General features: G+C 45.9%; 1 protein-coding gene across 3 annotated transcripts in view; it reads right to left on the bottom strand.

Annotated features, from left to right (window-relative positions):
* The window catches only part of STARD7 (StAR related lipid transfer domain containing 7), a 531540-nt gene that overhangs the window by 398941 nt on the left and 114798 nt on the right, over nucleotides 1-17801 (bottom strand). For all 3 annotated transcript variants that reach the window (XM_069619096.1, XM_069619097.1, XM_069619098.1), the window contains one exon: nucleotides 17192-17376. In XM_069619096.1, the coding sequence (XP_069475197.1) occupies nucleotides 17192-17376 (185 nt within the window). The remainder of the gene's footprint in view (nucleotides 1-17191; nucleotides 17377-17801) is intronic.

Below are 17801 nucleotides of genomic sequence, written 5' to 3'. Positions count from 1 at the left end.
TGTGGACTTCCCGCCTCCCGCCCGCCGATTCCCCCCCTGAGACGGAAGATCTCCCTATCCAGCTGCGCACCCGAGTGTGGAGGCGAGGAGGTGGGCTGTCCCTGTGGGCAGCCGTGGGTTCCCCATCGCCCATCTACGGCCGCGGACACACGGATCGGCTGCCTTTCACCACTGCTGTGCCCGTGGCCTGCTGGCGGCTGCCTCGAGAGGGGAGAGGTAACGGCATCGGACCGCTGGAGCTGCGACGGCAGCGTGGGTGCTCTGCGCGGCATTGAGCGCCTGGCGATCTCTGGGAGCGGCTCCTACCCACTTCCCCGGCTGTTCCGAGGCGGCCCAGATTGGTGGTAAGGAGAGGGGGGGGGACGAGAGATTGGAGCCTGACCCCCCCCCCTAATTGTACTACGCCAAGGAATCTGGCCTTAAGCATACGCATAATACATTCCAAGCGCAGCCCCAAGCCCCGGAGGGGTACTACTGCTGTGTGGGAAGATAGCACGCCACAGCGAGCAACTTTACGCTACTCCAGCCATATCATAAGGAGCTGTAAGCATCACGCTACCCCAGCCGAGCCCTGCGTGAACACTATCTGTGAGCCGCCCTTGCCTAGAATGAACTGTTGCAGATAATCCACTGGGCCCATGCCTGTATAACCTGCCGATACCCTCCTCCTTGACCGCGCTGTATGCGCATCTACACAACAATATGAGCTGTATTGGGTGAAGCACCTATTCATACACGGTGCACGGAATCCTCGACCCACAGCAGACTTAGATCCAACGGTGGGCTTCTCCTCCATACGAATTCAGACGAGGGCCTACGGCCTGTAGACATTCCTCCCCTAGAGTTACACTGTTGCATTTAAGCGACAACTACCACGGCTCTCAGCCCTGACACAGACTGCATGGAGGAGAACATCTCCCTCAGGGACATCATGAGTGCCATTGCCAATTCAAGAACTACCATGGAGAAAAAGATGGACAGTATTGGTGTGGACGTATCTTTGTTAAGGCATGACCTGCAGAAGCTGACCTCACGCACCGGGGAAGCGGAGATGCGGATCTCGGAAACCGACAGTCTTCGCGGAGTGAACCGCCAGATGTCTGGCATGTTGGCACGCATAAAACTCCTGGAATCAAGAGCGGATGATAGCGAGGGTAGATCAAGACGCAACAACGTCCGTATACTCCGTCTTCCAGGAAAGGCAGAAGGAGATTGCATGGAGCCATTCCTTGAGGGATGGCTCGCGGACATATACGATCCACAGTCTTTCTCCAAGTTCTTTTCCATTGAGCGAGCCCATCGCATCCCTACCGGCAAGATCGTGCTAGGGGCACCGCCACGTACAGTCATCGCAAGGTTCCTAAACTATAGAGAGAGACACAGTACTGCAATTAGTAAGGTCTAAAGGAACCGTTACGTACAATGGTTCAAGAATTGCTTTCTTCCCCGACTTCACCAGAGAAGTACAGAAAGCACGGCAATCTTTTGATCCCCTCAAGAGACGCTTGCAATCAATGGGAGTTAAATATGGGCTAATATTCCCCGCCCAACTTAAAATATTTCACAAGAATGCAATGGTGCACTTCACTAATCCTAGGGAGGCGTGGAGCTGGGCTGAAAGGCACATAGACGGCGATTGGAGCACCGAGGGAAGAAGGAGAGGAGAACGGAACAGACCACATCCTGAGAGACCACCTGATCTGGATCCGCAGCAGCAACAGATTGAGAACCCGCAACATGCTGAGGCCTGAAAACAATGTCAGTATTTCAGACATCCAGACCATTACTAATGTACCGCATATGTGCTGTGTCGCACACTGCAAACGTAGAAATAAAAGCAATTCCGGCTGGCGGTCACCCAAATAGCGGGTCTCCACCCCCCCACCCCCCCAGACGTAAAGCGAACCCGGAGTACCGTAAGGCGGAGTTCCGCTGCCCTGCCCCGAGATACTTTCTGTGCCATACCGCCCGGCATACTGGTACTCTAGATCCGGATTGACTTGGGGCAAGCAGATGTAGAAATCAGTTAAATTGTTAAGAAGTTAACACTGGGACGACAGAGGCTTCAGTTGGGGATGGAGTATGGGGAGATGGGGGGGGGAGTTAGATTTCTTGTATTTATTCAATGTTTAGCATACAAAGACATGAAGAGCATGCTGAGTGGATCAAACGCGACAGAACTACCGCGAATGCAACCAGGGGTACACATCTGCGAAAGCAAATCCCAAACTGTTAATGGCAGCTGAAATCGACTCAACCCAAAGAAAGCCCAAACTCCTGGCATGGAATGTGAATGGGCTAGGTGCCAGCATCAAGAGGCGACTGGTTCTGCAACATCTAAATAGACATTCCCCGGATATAGCCTTTCTGACCGAAACGCATCTAGCTGGAAATGTATGCAAATTCTTCCAAAGATCAAACTAGCGCACCGCGGTACATGCCGGCTTCTCCATGGGTGCGAGAGGGGTGCTCATACTAATTCACAAAAGGCTTCCGCTGGTGATCACGCACATGCTACAGGACAGAGGAGGCCGATATGTACACATTCAAGCAACTCTTTGGAATCAAACACTAGCACTCATGGCAGTGTACTCCCTGCCAACTATCCTCAACGACCTGCTAAACGAAATTACCCCCATCCTGGCAGCTAGACCTGCGGACACATGGGTGATAGGGGGACTTCAATGAGGTCATGGATAATACCCTCGATCGCACACACCTGAGAGCCAGGAATCCCACCATCACAACCAAATTGGCTTCCTTCGCGTCAGCATTAGGCCTATGTGAAGCGTGGAGAGTCCTTCATGCTGAGGCTCGACAATATTCCTTCCACTCGGGGGCCCACGCCTCGATGTCAAGGATAGATTACTTCTTCTTACCACACCAAATCATTCATAAAGTAAGCAATGCATCCTTCCTCCCGCAAGGAATCTCCGACCACTCCCCACTGTTGCTCGAACTGGAAACGGCGAGACCACGACCGCCCCCTTCATGGCGGCTGAACTATTATTTGGGATTCCCGGAATTTCTAGAATTGTTGGAGACAGCCACTTCCAACTACTTTGAACTTAATGCAGACTCGGTCGATGATCCTAGTACACTGTGGGAGGCGTACAAAAAGGTCCTACGCGGAGAAATCTTATCATGGACATCCCATAAGAAGAAGGAGCATTGTGAGAAAATTATCGAAACCGAAAGTGAAGTCATGTCCAAGGAGTTAGATCGCATTGCCAGCGACAACCCGGAGACGAATAGAGCCTTATTAATGGCACAGAAGAAGTTGCACAACCTATACCTAGACTGCGCCAAAAAAGCACATGCTGCTATTAAGGCTCGTATATACGAAACAGGAGACAAAGCAGGCAAAATGCTTGCATGGCTAGAAAAACGCGACGAAGGTCAACAGAAGGTGAAATGCATAAGAACTCTAAACACAAACCTAGTCCACACCGATGCTGAGATTGCTGACCGCTTCGCTGAATTCTATGAGAACCTCTATAAACCCCCCACCAATGCCATAGATAGCGCCATACTAACTGATATTGACCTTCCAACACTCACCACAGGGCAAGCCACTCTAGACAGCAAAATAACTACTGACGAAATATCGATTGCCATTGCGCAACTCCAAGCAGGCAAGACCCCAGGCCCGAATGGGTTCCCACTTGACATCTGGAAAAAGCTAAACCACCTAGATATTCCCGTTCACTTACTCAACGTGTTTGAACACTCCCTAGATCAAGGCGAGCTTCCACCAGATCTCCATAAAGCCACCATTATAGTGATCCCCAAAAAAGATAAACCCCCAGAGGAATGCACCTCCTATCGACCCATATCCCTCATCAATAGTGAAGCCAAAATACTAGCCAATAGATTACAACTAGTCATCACGTCACTGATTCACCCAAACCAATGCGGCTTCATGCCCCCAAGGGTCGACCAGAATGAACATTCGCAGATTGCACCTCGCACTGGAGAGAGCACCGACCCTGCAGCAATCACTAGCTTTGTTGGCCGTAGACTTTGAAAAAGCATTCGATTCAGTTCACTGGAAGGCATTATGGGCCATATTGCGTAGGATGCACTTTGGGGAACCGTTCATAAAATGGCTACAACTCCTATACAATAATCCAGTAGCAGAGGTTAAAGTAAATGGGTGGTCATCGCGTACTTTCCAATTAGGGAAAGGTACCAGACAAGGTTGCCCGCTCTCGGCGATGGTGTTTGCGCTTATTATAGAACCATTGGCAGTCCTCTTGCGGAACACTACCACGTGGTCTGGCTTCAGATGGGGGCCAAATTGGGAAGACAGAGTATCCCTCTATGCAGATGATCTCCTAGTATACCTGGGCGACCCAGCGTCATCCTGCTCTGTGGTCACACAAATTCTAATTGAGTACGGAACCTTTAGCGGACTTAAAGTAAACTTGTCCAAATCCGTGCTGTTTCCGGTAAAAGGAGTAGATTGCATACCAGCGTCGGGTTCCCCATATAAGGTCGAAAACAGTTTCGATAACTGGACATTCTAATCACCAATTGACTAGATAGCTACATAAAACAAAACCTGCACCCACTTGTTAAGATATGAGCAAGATGTAGCCCATTGGCATGCATTACCACTGACACTGCTAGGCAGGGCGGCACTCTTCAAGATGTTGGCCTTAGCTCGTTTCCTATACATCCTCCAAAACGCCCCCCTACATGTCCCCACCGCAGAGTTTCACAGAATAGATGGCACAACACGTACACTCCTGTGGGGTGGGAAACGCCCGAGAATTTCCCTCAAAACCCTCCAACGCTCAGTTTGGGAGGGGGGAATAGGACTCCCGAACATCCAGATCTACTACTGGGCGACACAGATGGCAACAGTCAACGACATACTGCACGGACACCCAACCATTCCTCATATAAGAGCTGAACTAGCGGCGAGAAATGGCATGTCCCCGATTGAAAGCCTCTATTGTAAACAGACTCGCCAGTCTGTATGCACGATAGCAGCACACACAGCCCTGGTATGGAAAGAAGTACACCAACACCTAGGCTGGGACAACAAAATTACCCCAGTCCAACCCATTTGGAACAATGCTCACCTCCCAAACCTAAGTAACCTCCCAAGTGGCCAAACTGGGCTACAGCTGGGATACAGCTAATTCAGCAGATAATCGTGAACGATCGACTGATACAGTTCCCAGAGCTTGTTGCAGCACACAACCTCCCTGAGTCTGAACACTATCACTACGGACAGTTACAGCACGCAATTACTGTGCATAGGGCCCAACTGGCAGGCATGCCGGTATGCACGCCTATAGAAAGGAACATAGTTATTGACAGTGTAACTAATAAGGTCACGTCTACCATGTACAATGCCATCTCCTCATTTGCCACGAAGGAACTACTGTCTCTAAAGACGAAATGGGAAAGTGATATTGGTCCTATAGAACCTGAAGATTGTATTACGACCCCGATGTATCCGAGAGACTGCGCAATCTCGGCTCGAATTAGACTTGTTCAGCTCAAGATACTACATAGGATATATTATCCCCGAATAGACCTGTATAATTGGGGCAAAACGACCGACCCCAGATGCCTACGCTGCAAGCAAGCAGGATCCTTTTACCACATCCTCTGGCAGTGTACACGTATACAACGCTTCTGGCATAAATGTAGCGCGAGACTCTCCAAAGTCATATGTCGCCCAATGCCGACAGACCCCAAATTCCTCCTTTTGGGCATTGAAGACACAGTAGAACTGTTGCGCTTTGAAAAACTACTCGTCTCGACTGCCACAGGAACTGCCAAAAGGAACATCGCGCAGTTGTGGGGCTCAGAAAACACCCCGAAATATGACCATTGGGTATCGGACGTAGATACTGTCATCCTAATGTTACGCAGAGTCTATCAAGCTAGAGGATGTCCGGGCAAAGCAGATAAGCTCTGGGGAAAATGGGAACAGACACTATTATTCTGCTGCTACATGGATATTGTGCATTGTCACGTATTTCTGCTAAACTGCATGTGTCAATATCAGTCTTTGGGGCGAATTGAATAACATCAGTATCCCAAACTACCCGCTGTCTTCACTACTAATATACCTTACAGCGCGTATGTCTCTATGGTTGCTTATATCTAAATATATCCAAATATGTCTACTCGTACTGCTCCATCACCTGTATGCAAACTCTTATGGTTGTAGTTTGAAAGTTGTTGTACTATAGCATAAAATGTAATAAAATGTGTTAAAAAAATAAAAACCCATGAGCTTTTGGCCGAAAGACTTATTTCAGTAGGTAGATGCTCCCAGGCCGCAGCAGACTGGTTTAAATTTTCGAAGAGAATACCTGAGAGACAATTTAGTTCCCCTGGGTCTTATTGTTCGCAATGAACTTGCTCTCTTCCTGGATGACAATCTACACGCAAGGATTCAACAGAATAGCAACGAAATGTAGCAGGGACCTCATGGTGCTCACAATCACCACGGCTCAAAGGATACACCAACAGATCTCCATTGAACTTAAAACTGAAGAAGCTAAGTTCCTTAATGATAACACTATAGATAATGCATTAAAGGAAATAGACAAAACCCTGGACACATTCATGTCCAACACATTGGAAAAGAAACACAAAAAATTAGCCAAGGGTATAAAAAACAAACTGGAATTAGAATATCCCTATTTGGCAGTGGACTATAAAGAAAACAAAGAAAAAGAAAGACGGCAGAACCAATCAGGACCAACCAGGAACAGACGCAAAATGGCGTCCTTCTGGGACACTTCTAGCTCAGACTCTTCAGGAGATGACCAAGGTGCAACCAGAGGCAGCCAAGCCACTCGCAGTCAATTTCAACAACCACCCATGATGCCTTTTTTAGGACAAGGGGGTCCCCAGAGGAGGCTACTGGGGCCCACAACAATGCCAACCAATGCCTTATTACAACTTCCCTCAATGGAGGGCACCCAATTGTGGCAGGAGACGGAGGAGATTCTAGAAGAAATCCCAATCTTTGACCTATCAGAAATCACCTTAACCAAAGCAGAAAAACACCCTCTTAGCCAAAAGCCTCTCCTTTGTTCCCACCAATCATACAGACTGGTTCAAAATGGATCAAGAACTGGCCAACTTCTACAGGACCATCCGCAGAAAAGTTTTTTCATGACAAAGACAACCCCAACCAGCCAGAGGACTCAGGGTCAAATCAGATTTCAAACCTAAAGATAATGAGATGCCACCATCATTTCTAACATTCGAGAAATGCATCAAAGAGGAAATGAAATAAAGAACAAGTGAACTCTGTACCCAAAAGACAGAACCTCAGCTTGAGCGAACGTAAAACTTTGAAAACATTGGCTGACAAAAAATCCATGGTTATTAAAATCGGCCGACAAGTGAGGAGGGATTGTTGTCCAAAGTAAAGAACAGTACCAAGAAATGGTCATGACTCTTCTTAACAACAAAGGGAACTACAAAAAAAACTTAAGAAAGATCCTACTGAGGCCATAAAAAGGAAAATCCAGGAGATTACACAGTTTGCAGTTGGCAAAGACTGGATCTCTGATAAGGAGGAAGACTTTTTGAATACCTCTGAAGGCAGGACCCCGGCGTTCTAAGCCCTGCCTAAACTGCACAAGAACCGTCTACTACCCCCGGGAAGGCCCATCGTCTCAGGGTGTGGGTCTGTTTTAGAACCTGTCTGTAAATTCATCGATTATTTCCTTAAACCACTCAGTCAGAAAACACCCCCTTACCTCAGAGATACTATGGCCACTATATTGAAATTCAAAAATCAGCCATTTAACACCACAGAAGATCTACTTGTCACTATGGATATCAACAGCCTATACACAAGTATACCACAAGACTCTGCAGTTGAATGCATCAGATTGCACCTTACCCACCACATGAATCCCAAAAAAACAAAACTATACTAACTTTATAGTAGAACTGCTGGAGTTGGCACTTGCGCACAACTTTTTTGAATTTGATGATATCTTTTACATGAAAACATGTGGGACCGCCATGGGGGCAGCATTTCCACCCAGCATGGCCATCATCTTTATGGCTGAATATGATCATAACTTTGTACTCCATATTTCCAACCCCTTCCTTGACAGCATCATACTCTGGCACAGATACATAGATGACATGATCTTCATTTGGAAAGGTGAGAACAACAGCTTGGCAGACTTCTTCAACTAGATTAACAACCGCACACAAGAAATCAAATTTACCATGCACCACAGCAGTTCAGAAATACATTTTCTGGACCTCACCATCAGGCATCCGAACAATAAATTGGAAGGTACCCTATTTAGAAAAGAGACAGACCTCAATACAATCATACATTACCAAAGTCACCATCCTAAAAATCTCTGGGACAATTTGCCATATGGTCAATTCCTACACATCCTTACTGCACAACAAACTGTCAGCAAGAGGATACCCCAAGAAACTCTTGAGGAATACTCAAAAGAGAGCTAGATTTACACCTAGAGAATCCTTATTTAACATCAAAGAAAGGGCTACCTCTGGTGAGAACAACATTACCTGTGTCATTACTTTTTGCCCTAATACAATTAAACTCAAGGGGGCCATAAAGAAATTCTGGCTTCTGGTCCAACTGAGCCTACCTGATGAACCTCTACCGAGAATGGCCCTCAAGAGATCCAAGAACTTAAGACATGTTGACACATGCCAGAATAAGCAAAACCAGCACACGATCCTCTCTTTGGCATCTTAGAGAGATCGTAGGCCACCACCCGTCTGGGAGCTGCACTGCATGTAAATTCACTCGTAAAATGACCTCATTCCCCATAGGCAGCAAGGACTGGCAATTACGCCACTTTTCCAATTGCAAATCCTCAAATGTTATATACATAATTGAATGTCCGTGCGGCCTTAGATATGTGGGGCAAATCTCCAGACCTGTCCACAAAATAATCAGTGAACATAGATCTAGAATCCGGTGTAAAAACATTACTGCACCACTGGTATTCCACTTCGTAGAATTCCACCATGGCCCAGACAACTTCCTATGGTGGATAGTGGACAAAGTCACACGCATGAACAACCTGTCTAACTCAATGAACTTTAAGGAAGCCTGGTGGATGTTCAAATTAAATTCCATATCGCTCGGACTTAATGAGGCACATCCAGTTGGCCCTTGGACTCGAATCACCACCACCCACTTTGTATCGACCAAACACCTCAGTCGTCCACCTGGGGACCTTGAACCACCACCGGGCTGTCAAGTATGTAGATATCAGGGATTCATTCCGCTTAACCCTTTACTTAAGTACAGCATCATCCTATTAGTCTGGATGCTGCTACACCCACTGCCTTGTAGGGTCCCTTCCCTGGGTGACACCACCTTTGATAGACTTTCCAGTGGCCCCCTCTTTCCAGGGGGTGCATGTCCTAGGGGGTAACCTAATCTTTGGCCAGTTGCAGACACATCTTTAGGCTGTAGCAGTGTCCATACTAGTCGACAGCCCTGTCGCAGAGAGCCACCGTATCTTCATCTGCATTTCTATACATAATTTTTGTATAAATTCATTTTTATTACTGTTGTGACCTGCTGTAGGGGTACCCTCATGCTCCACTACACGTATCTTGCACACACAGATCACTATACTCACGGAAGCATCCGCCATCGGGGGTCTGGACATGCCTCCGTACTATTCTTTTCAGCAGATGCTGATGCCTACGTGCCCCTGCGACTGCGCTGAGGAGAAGCCTTTAGTCTCCTGCACATGCGCAGTCACACACGCGAGACAGCTCGACGTACATCCACTTTGATAGAGGACGCACATCAGGGAAGCTCCGCCACCCCCACAGCATTCCGGGCCCAAGTCAAGGCTACTTCCATGCACACAGGTGAGCCCGAGCTGCTGTATGAATGGACAGCTGGCCCTTTATTTATGCACATCTATGTTCACTCTGTGTTAGGCTCACCTGGTGTCCACAGGGACGCCACCCAGCCGAGTTACTCGCTGGTATGCTTCTCAGCTTTGCCCCGATGTGGTCTGCGGGGAAGGTTCTGCCTTGTGGTAGAATTAGGCGTGCTCTCCGTCCTGCCTTCTTTGCAGAGGGCGCGTTGTCTTTCATGGGCGAGTGCGGTCCAATTACTTCACGGACGCCGGCCCATTTGATATTGTTCAGGTAGGTCTTATTGCTGTTCTTTAGTTTTGTTGCTATTCTGCATGCCTTTCTTTGTTTAAAATGTCTCTTTTTCTCCCTTAGGTATGCAGAGCTTCAGCGCGGCGTACTGGCTTGGTTGAGCCTCGCTGGTAAATGATGGCGCATTAAGAGAGCTATTATGCGGTAAGCGCTATGCACAGCGCTGCAAAGTCTTGCCTTTGCTAACCTGCGTTTTCCTTCCTTGTAGGTCGCGGTGTTCTTCAGCGTGAGTGGAATGTCCGGAGTGGTGCCAGCCGAGAGGCGACCAGCCAGGTAAGCCTTTTGAGCAGTTCGTAATTTGTAAATGTCTCTACTGCTTTCTTTAATGTTGCCTCTATCTTCCTCTTTCAGGTCGTTCTGTCCGGGAGGCGTGCAGATTCGAGGAAGCTGTTCTCAGTACCTGCGAGTGTTTAAAGATAAAGACTGCAGGTAAGATGCTGCTGCTAATGATGTTCCTTTTGTCTCCTTACAGGTTCTGGTTCTCCGTGGTTCGAGGGAATAGCTGGACACGGTAAACGCCATGTTGCAAGCTGCAAAGTAACGCGAAGAGTGTTGTCTTGCTCGGGTGTGGTTTAAATAGCCCCAACAAAATAGTCCAGGTAAATTAGTCCCTAGGCTACCACACCCAAAACACTAGACCGCATAGCTTGGTTCTTAGGAACCAAGCTATGTGGATGCCTCCATGTTGGCTGACAATACAATAAACTAGTTCCCAAGCAAATTGTTTTTCATGGTGTATGAGCTTGGCGCCAGGACTGGCCCCACGAGGGCTTTTGAAGAGGATGCCAGGCTCTAGAGGACAGAGTCCTGACTCCACCTGGCCAATGGGTTTGCCAGAGGGGGTTTTGGGCGAGGGTCGTGACACTCTGCCCCAGCCAACACGTATTGTGCAGAAACTAAAACAGCATTATTCTTGCTTTACAGCCAAACGCTGCTGTCTGCCCACAGTGCTGCCTCAGCCCAGCATCTCAACCCCTGGGATGACAATGGCCAGCCTTTTCTCGGCTCGTACACCATTATGGACATTAAGGTATATCATTTATAAACCTTGACAATAATGCCAGCCTTTAGGTAGCCTACTGAGTTTCCTTTTTTAATCTCACGTTACCTAGGCACATATGCTCTTATTTTTTAGTGCCTCACTCCCAACGTTGGGTTAGAAGGACCTGTAGCAGTTCTCCTCAATGGCCTTCCTCTACCCCCATTGTATTTACTAAGCCAGTAGGCAACCACACCTGTTGCTACCACCGTTAAGGTCACTGCTAAAACTGAAGTGTATTTTCTAGACATTATTTTACCCAATTTTTTTTTTTTAAAGCCTGTGCACTTACTTCTCTGTCACTCATGTAGCTTTAAGTACTCATTAGATTACTTCATATATTGCTCCATTGTTTTACTTACCTTCCCCTCCTGTGCCTTGGGTGCAGAAGGCGGCTCTTTAACTACACATGCCGAAATGTCTTAGAACCCTGTCACCATTTGCTGCCCTTGTGTTCCACCCCGTTCGGGGTCTTTGATTCATCTTCCTGATGTCATAACAAGGTCACCCTTTAGCCTGGCTCTAGTAGACCTCCCCAAGTTCCAAACTCCTAGACAAACTATATTAATTATAACTTTACTAGGAGGATACATATTTATAAAAAGACAAAAAACTATACAAAGCTCCAGTGTCCGTCAAAGACATTACCTAACAGTATTTGTTTATCAATGTAAGGTGTAAATGTGTGCGCACCAAGTCCATTCTGACACCTGTGACTTTACTTTGTATGCATCTACAATGTATGTCCAATCGGCATGAATTAATGCCTTTCTGTATTTTTTTTTTTATTATTTTTTTTGATTTTTTTAAAATAATTCACACTGTTGAGATAACATTGTAACTATCTGTACCTCTTGAACCATGATATACCTTGCACTGTGATTTGTGAACCTCCTCTTGTCTTTGCTTACAATGTTCACAGTCTTTCATGTTTATATTCAAAGAAAATTAAAATAGTGTAGCAATAGGAAAAACTGATCCACCTCAACTATACTGAGTGCCTAGTTGTATTTTACACAGCAGCACATGACATGGTAGCAAAATAGTATGCAGGACCCCTCCCAGTTTTCAGCTTTTGTTAGCCCATAGTCCTGTCCCTGTGCTGGGCTCTCCCTTCTGTTACCTCAAATCTTTTTTAGGCCCTACATCGGCAGCTGTCATCAAGGGGAATTTCTCCTCCTTAATCATCTTACTTTTATGTGGTGTCCCTTAGGGCTCCCTCTGGGTTCCTGCTTATCGCCACTTCTGTTCAATATCTTCTCTAAACTCTTATGTGATATGCTACAATCCATGGGTTTCAGTTTTACAAATTATGCCGATGACACCCAGCTGGTGTTTATGCTATCCGGACACTATGAACAAGATGCCTGTAGAGTAAGATGTTTTTTCAGCGATACAAACCTGGATGGCATCAAACTCACTGGCTCTGAATGAAGCTAAAATGGAACTAATGATAATTGGTACCCCCAGAGACTAAAACCTATTGAGGATAAGTACCATAGTTTCAAAATTAACAACAGTATCAAAGTTTCTGATCATGTAAAAACCCTAGGGGTTTACATGGACTCATCTTTCGTACAAAAGATATGCATCTTATCTTAAATCAACCTGTGCTTTCTTCTCCAACTTCCTCTGTCAAATTCGCCCTGATCTATCCAAGCCCAACTTGGCTATAATAGCCGGTGCAATTGTTCATTCTAAACTCGACTATTGCAACAGCTTGATGATGGGTACTTCTAAGTCTAACATAAGCAAGCTGCAGACTAACCAAAATGGAGCCGTTAGAGCAGTCAATGGTTTAACCAAATACTCTAAGGTATATCCAAGAAGAGGAGTCTGCATTGGCTCCCAGTCGGACAACAAATTAAATTTAAAAGTGCTGTAACTGTCTTCAAATGTTTATCCGGGATGGCTCCCAAATACCTCTCGGATAAAATACAGAAAGCACCCATTAGGAGATATTTGCGATCCAACAGTAACATTGATTTGTTACAACCTCGCCATATCCTTAAGATTTTGTAGTATTACTTTCAGCTTTTGGGCTCCAAATCCTGGAACTCGCTTCCGCTGTCTATAAAAGAATTGTGGATCCATCAGTATATTTAAAAAAACAACTCAAGACGTGGTTGTTCGATGGAGGCACCGAGTAATCCATGCCTTCTTGCTTTTGGTTGTTGCCTGCTTTCTGTTATCTGTGGTGTTTGTCCACGTGAGCGCTCTGAGGCCTTTGTATAGAAGGAAGATGGATAGAAGGAAGATGGATAGAAGGAAGATGGATAGAAGGAAGATGGATAGAAGGAAGATGGATAGAAGGAAGATGGATAGAAGGAAGATGGATAGAAGGAAGATGGATAGAAGGAAGATGGATAGAAGGAAGATGGATAGAAGGAAGATGGATAGAAGGAAGATGGATAGAAGGAAGATGGATAGAAGGAAGATGGATAGAAGGAAGATAAGATAGATAAATAGGATTATGATGGAAAAGCAAATTATGAAGTTAGCTCATGTTTGGGACCTCGATGCTAATCTACCAATTCTTGCTAAGCATCGAAAATATGCACTTATGTTAAGCAAGAATTTACAGTAAATTGCCCTTGTTCATACCTTACCAATCATTTTAATACTAGGGTGAGAAGGTTCCTTATGATGCTAAAACTGGACAGGTTACCCACTAACGAGAATTGGCGTTTGGAAGGGTATATAGTATCCCAAAAGGCAATGCAGATTTTGCATGGAGGAGATTGAGACCACAAGACCCCTATTGAGTGGCTGTATCGAACTGGGTGTAATATATAATAGGGGATACTTTAGGATGAAATCTGAGCTAAAGAATTTTGCGTCAGACCAATCCTGGGGCGTAATTTTGTCGGGTAACTCCCAAAAAAAAAAAAAAAGTGTATAACTAGTCTAGTGCCTTTGTATGGATGTTCGAATACATATGCTATAGGTATCATAGGAACGCTTAGGATTGTTGTACTTGATGTGAACAAACGTGGTTGTTAAATGGATCTGGTTGTAAGCACTGTACTTAAATCTCTAAGATTTAGTATTTTATTTTAAAGTTACGCAACTAAGGATAATATTGTGATTTGTATGCTATATATTTTGATATATCATGTTTATCTTTTTCTTATGTATCTGTTAAACCGTTTATTTAACCATAATAACAAAATAAAAAAAGTTAGCTCAAGACAATGCAATGCTGAACTTGCCATGGCTACTACAGGGGCAAACCATCAATATGCCTTGGACGTGCATTCATTTTAGGAGGTAGAACATTCCTAGTAATAACACATGGGGCAGGTTCCAAGTCTCAAAATCTTGCAGGACTACACAATTCCCCACATAAGTGTTTTTGTTTTAAAGCTAGTAGCATAAGGGCACAATCTATATTCCTTTGCAAATGAAACTCCAAACAAGATAATGATTCTAAAATGTATTATTAACAAGAGTGTTCACTATTGCTGGGAAATCTCCTGGTTTCAGCCTAGGAGAGCCTGGTTGGCTTGAGACGAACAGCTACTAGGAGCAACTTTTGACTCCGAGTTAACTGGTGCCATGCACGCATACCTATGTGGCATTAACTTTGTGTGCTTGGGAATGGGTAAAATCAAACATTGGAGCACATTTAGAAGACATTTGTAGCACAATGTGTCATATATAAAAGAGGTATATGGTTTGAATTGAACGTGGAAGATTTTCAGAACACTGGTTTGTAGGACCCAGTTCCCCAGATGTGGCTCCTGTGGGATGTTCATGAGCCGCTTTTAGCACCTGCTCATCAATTTATTTCAATCCCTGCGCAATACTATTAAAGTCCATCCACCTTGGAACCACCAAATTCAGATTAACAGTGAATGCATGCATTTATTAGAAAACCGTATGCATTTACTTGTCACGCTGACAGGTCCTGCGTGCAGGCCCTGTCAGCAGAGGGAGGGAGCCCAGCCTGCAACATCCAGACAGCACCAGAGTGCAGGCCCCCTCGTAGCCCCAACTTAACTGAACACGGTGGCAGGGCAACAGCGAAGAACCCAGGAATTCTGGCAACACTGCCACCATCCAAGCAGCAGGAGGCTGCCAGAAGAGTGGCGCTGCGCCCAGAATGGCCACAGGAACCAGAGGCGGCAGCAGGTCGATGCCTCCAGAGCAGGACTTTGTTGGGTGCAGCCGTAGTCGTGAACACCGACTGCCGAAGGAGAACATGGTGCAATTACACTGCACGATGCAGAGAGCGCCACAACACCAGCGCAGCATCCCACAATTGAATGCGGCTCCAGCAGACAGTGTCTGCTGTAGCCAGCGAGAAGAGAAAGTCCACCACTAAACAACCAGGGATCATTAATTGTTAAAAAAGGCCTGTGGATGAAACCCCACTAAACCACCAGCGATGGTTTTATTAGAAACAGAAGGCCTCCACAAAGGCCAGGTTAATAAAAACATGTTTTCTTCCATGGTAGAAACGCTGCAAGATCACATGAAGGGGACAGGGCTTACAAGGCCTCATCATAGCCAGCCCACGTCATACCCCAGGAGTCAGGCAAGTCTATTGGTCAGGGTAAGTATACAATCATGGGAGGGGTGGATTACTTAAGGAGGTGTGTGCAAATTCTTGAGTGCGAGTTAGTTGGGCGAGGACAGGAGGTGGAGGACGTCAGAGAGCCCCGCGGAGGTGAAGACGACCGGAGTGCGAAAGCTATTGGAGAGAGGGTATCTGTAAAGTATTTGTGTGCGAGAATGGAGAGTGTAAGGTGTAGACGTAGCAAAGTAGCAGGGTGGTAGTGGTAGCAAAGTGAGTAGGAGGTGGTCACTGCTAGCCGTGGCCGGTAGCGAGCCTTCATGAGTGGTAGTCACAGTAGAAAAGGAGGTGAGAGATAGTCGTAGCAGAGAGGTGGTAGTAGTGACAGGGAGTGGTAGAAAAGTAGTAGCTGTAGGGGTAGCAGTAAGAAAGGAGATGCAGTAGTGGTAGAAACCAGGAGCTATCATAGGAGGGAGGAATTTATAAGAGTAGAGGTATCAGCGAAGTGGTAGTTTGAGGTCAGATTGATAGTAAGAACAGAAGTAAGAGGAGAAGTAAGATCAAAGGGTGGCGGTGGAAAGACAGATTGGTGGGATAGCAACGTGGTGGGAGGAGAACACCTGGGACCCAGTGTAGTGAAGTTTCTGGTAAGAATGTTTTTGAGAGGAGAGAGTGACACCGGGTGGAAGAAGGCACTACGTTAGGTCAGAGAAAGATTAGAAGATCCCTACAGAGTTAGTCAGCCACTGTCTTAGGGGACACAGACCAAGAAGCCAGCAAAAGACACATCTATTACCATTGGCAAGCATCAACATCCATGTAATGGATGCATGGGCTAGGGGAGAGGGTAACCGGCAGGAGCTAATGAGAGGGGGAAAGCCATAGCGCAAACTTCCCTGAAGGCCCCAGTAGACTAACGTTTCCCTAAAGAAGCCCTAGCCCAAACTACCTGTAAAGTCCCAATAAAAACCCTTGGAACATCTTTTGAAGTCAGCGTGGTTCTTGGCAACAGGCCACCCCGGCACACACATGAATTCTGGCCATTTCTATAGACACATTGTCTAATAATTAGTATTTTTTTTTTAAAGCATCAGGAAACAAGCATTAGAAATGGAAGATAAGTCAAGGATCAAACTATAAATAGCACAAACCAACTAATTCAAAGTGTGTGATTAAACCTTAAACTTGAAGCTGCTACAGTGCCTAGGTTACATTAACTCATATCAATAAAGAACTATCGATTTCTATCCAGTTTCTCTTTCTCGAATGGACGCAGAACTTTCTTGTTCATTGTGATCATTATTTTTGTAACCCGATTTGATCCAATCACGGACTTCAGCAAATACAACAGCAAAAGAACTTCATTTTAATGCACTACATTAGAGCCTGGGGCCTACCCAGTCATCCTCAGAGCAAAGTAATCAAGTTACGCCGAGTGATGCATGCAGCGTGTTACGTACCCCTATACTGATAAAGAGATGACCCTCCAATCGGTCGCCGCCACAGCTTGAACTGCTTCTTGCTGATCACGATCTCCCATGCCACCTCATCAGGAGCAGGTTGTGGATTCAGAGTCTGGAGGTCACTCCCTTCCCAGTTTGAGTTACCAACTGATCCAGAAAGATATAACATCTCAGCCGCTGACCTAATAATTGGAGAAGGGAAAGAGTAAGAACTCAGTTATACCAATCTGGACTGGCCCATGTGCATAAAAGTAAGTTTGAAGTAAACAATGCCTAATTGAAGCACTCTTCTAGACCCTTGTTTATAGGTTAAAGTGGGATAAGAAAAGAGGCTACATGGGCGAGAGGTAGGGGAACACAGCGCGACGCATACAATTTCAATCACTGCAATCAGCACCGAGCATGGTGCATGAGGAAAGAAAGGTGAAAATGGATCCTTACTCCCTGCACAACTCTGCAGTGGCGATGAGCATTCAGACCTTAACTTTGCACCAATTGTGGTAGGGTTAAATCATAATTTGCACACACCATCTAGATGCCTGGACATCATTTAGCTATTGTTTAACTACTACCCCGATGCAGTGGTCAGGCCAGCTAGTCTAAAAAT

The sequence above is a fragment of the Ambystoma mexicanum genome, chromosome 10 (genome assembly GCF_040938575.1).
Source record: "Ambystoma mexicanum isolate Mex_15411 chromosome 10, UKY_AmexF1_1, whole genome shotgun sequence".
NCBI classification, from domain to species: Eukaryota; Metazoa; Chordata; class Amphibia; order Caudata; family Ambystomatidae; genus Ambystoma; species Ambystoma mexicanum.
The sequence above is the reverse complement of the archived record's forward strand: the minus strand, read 5'-3'. Positions and strand labels throughout refer to the sequence as shown.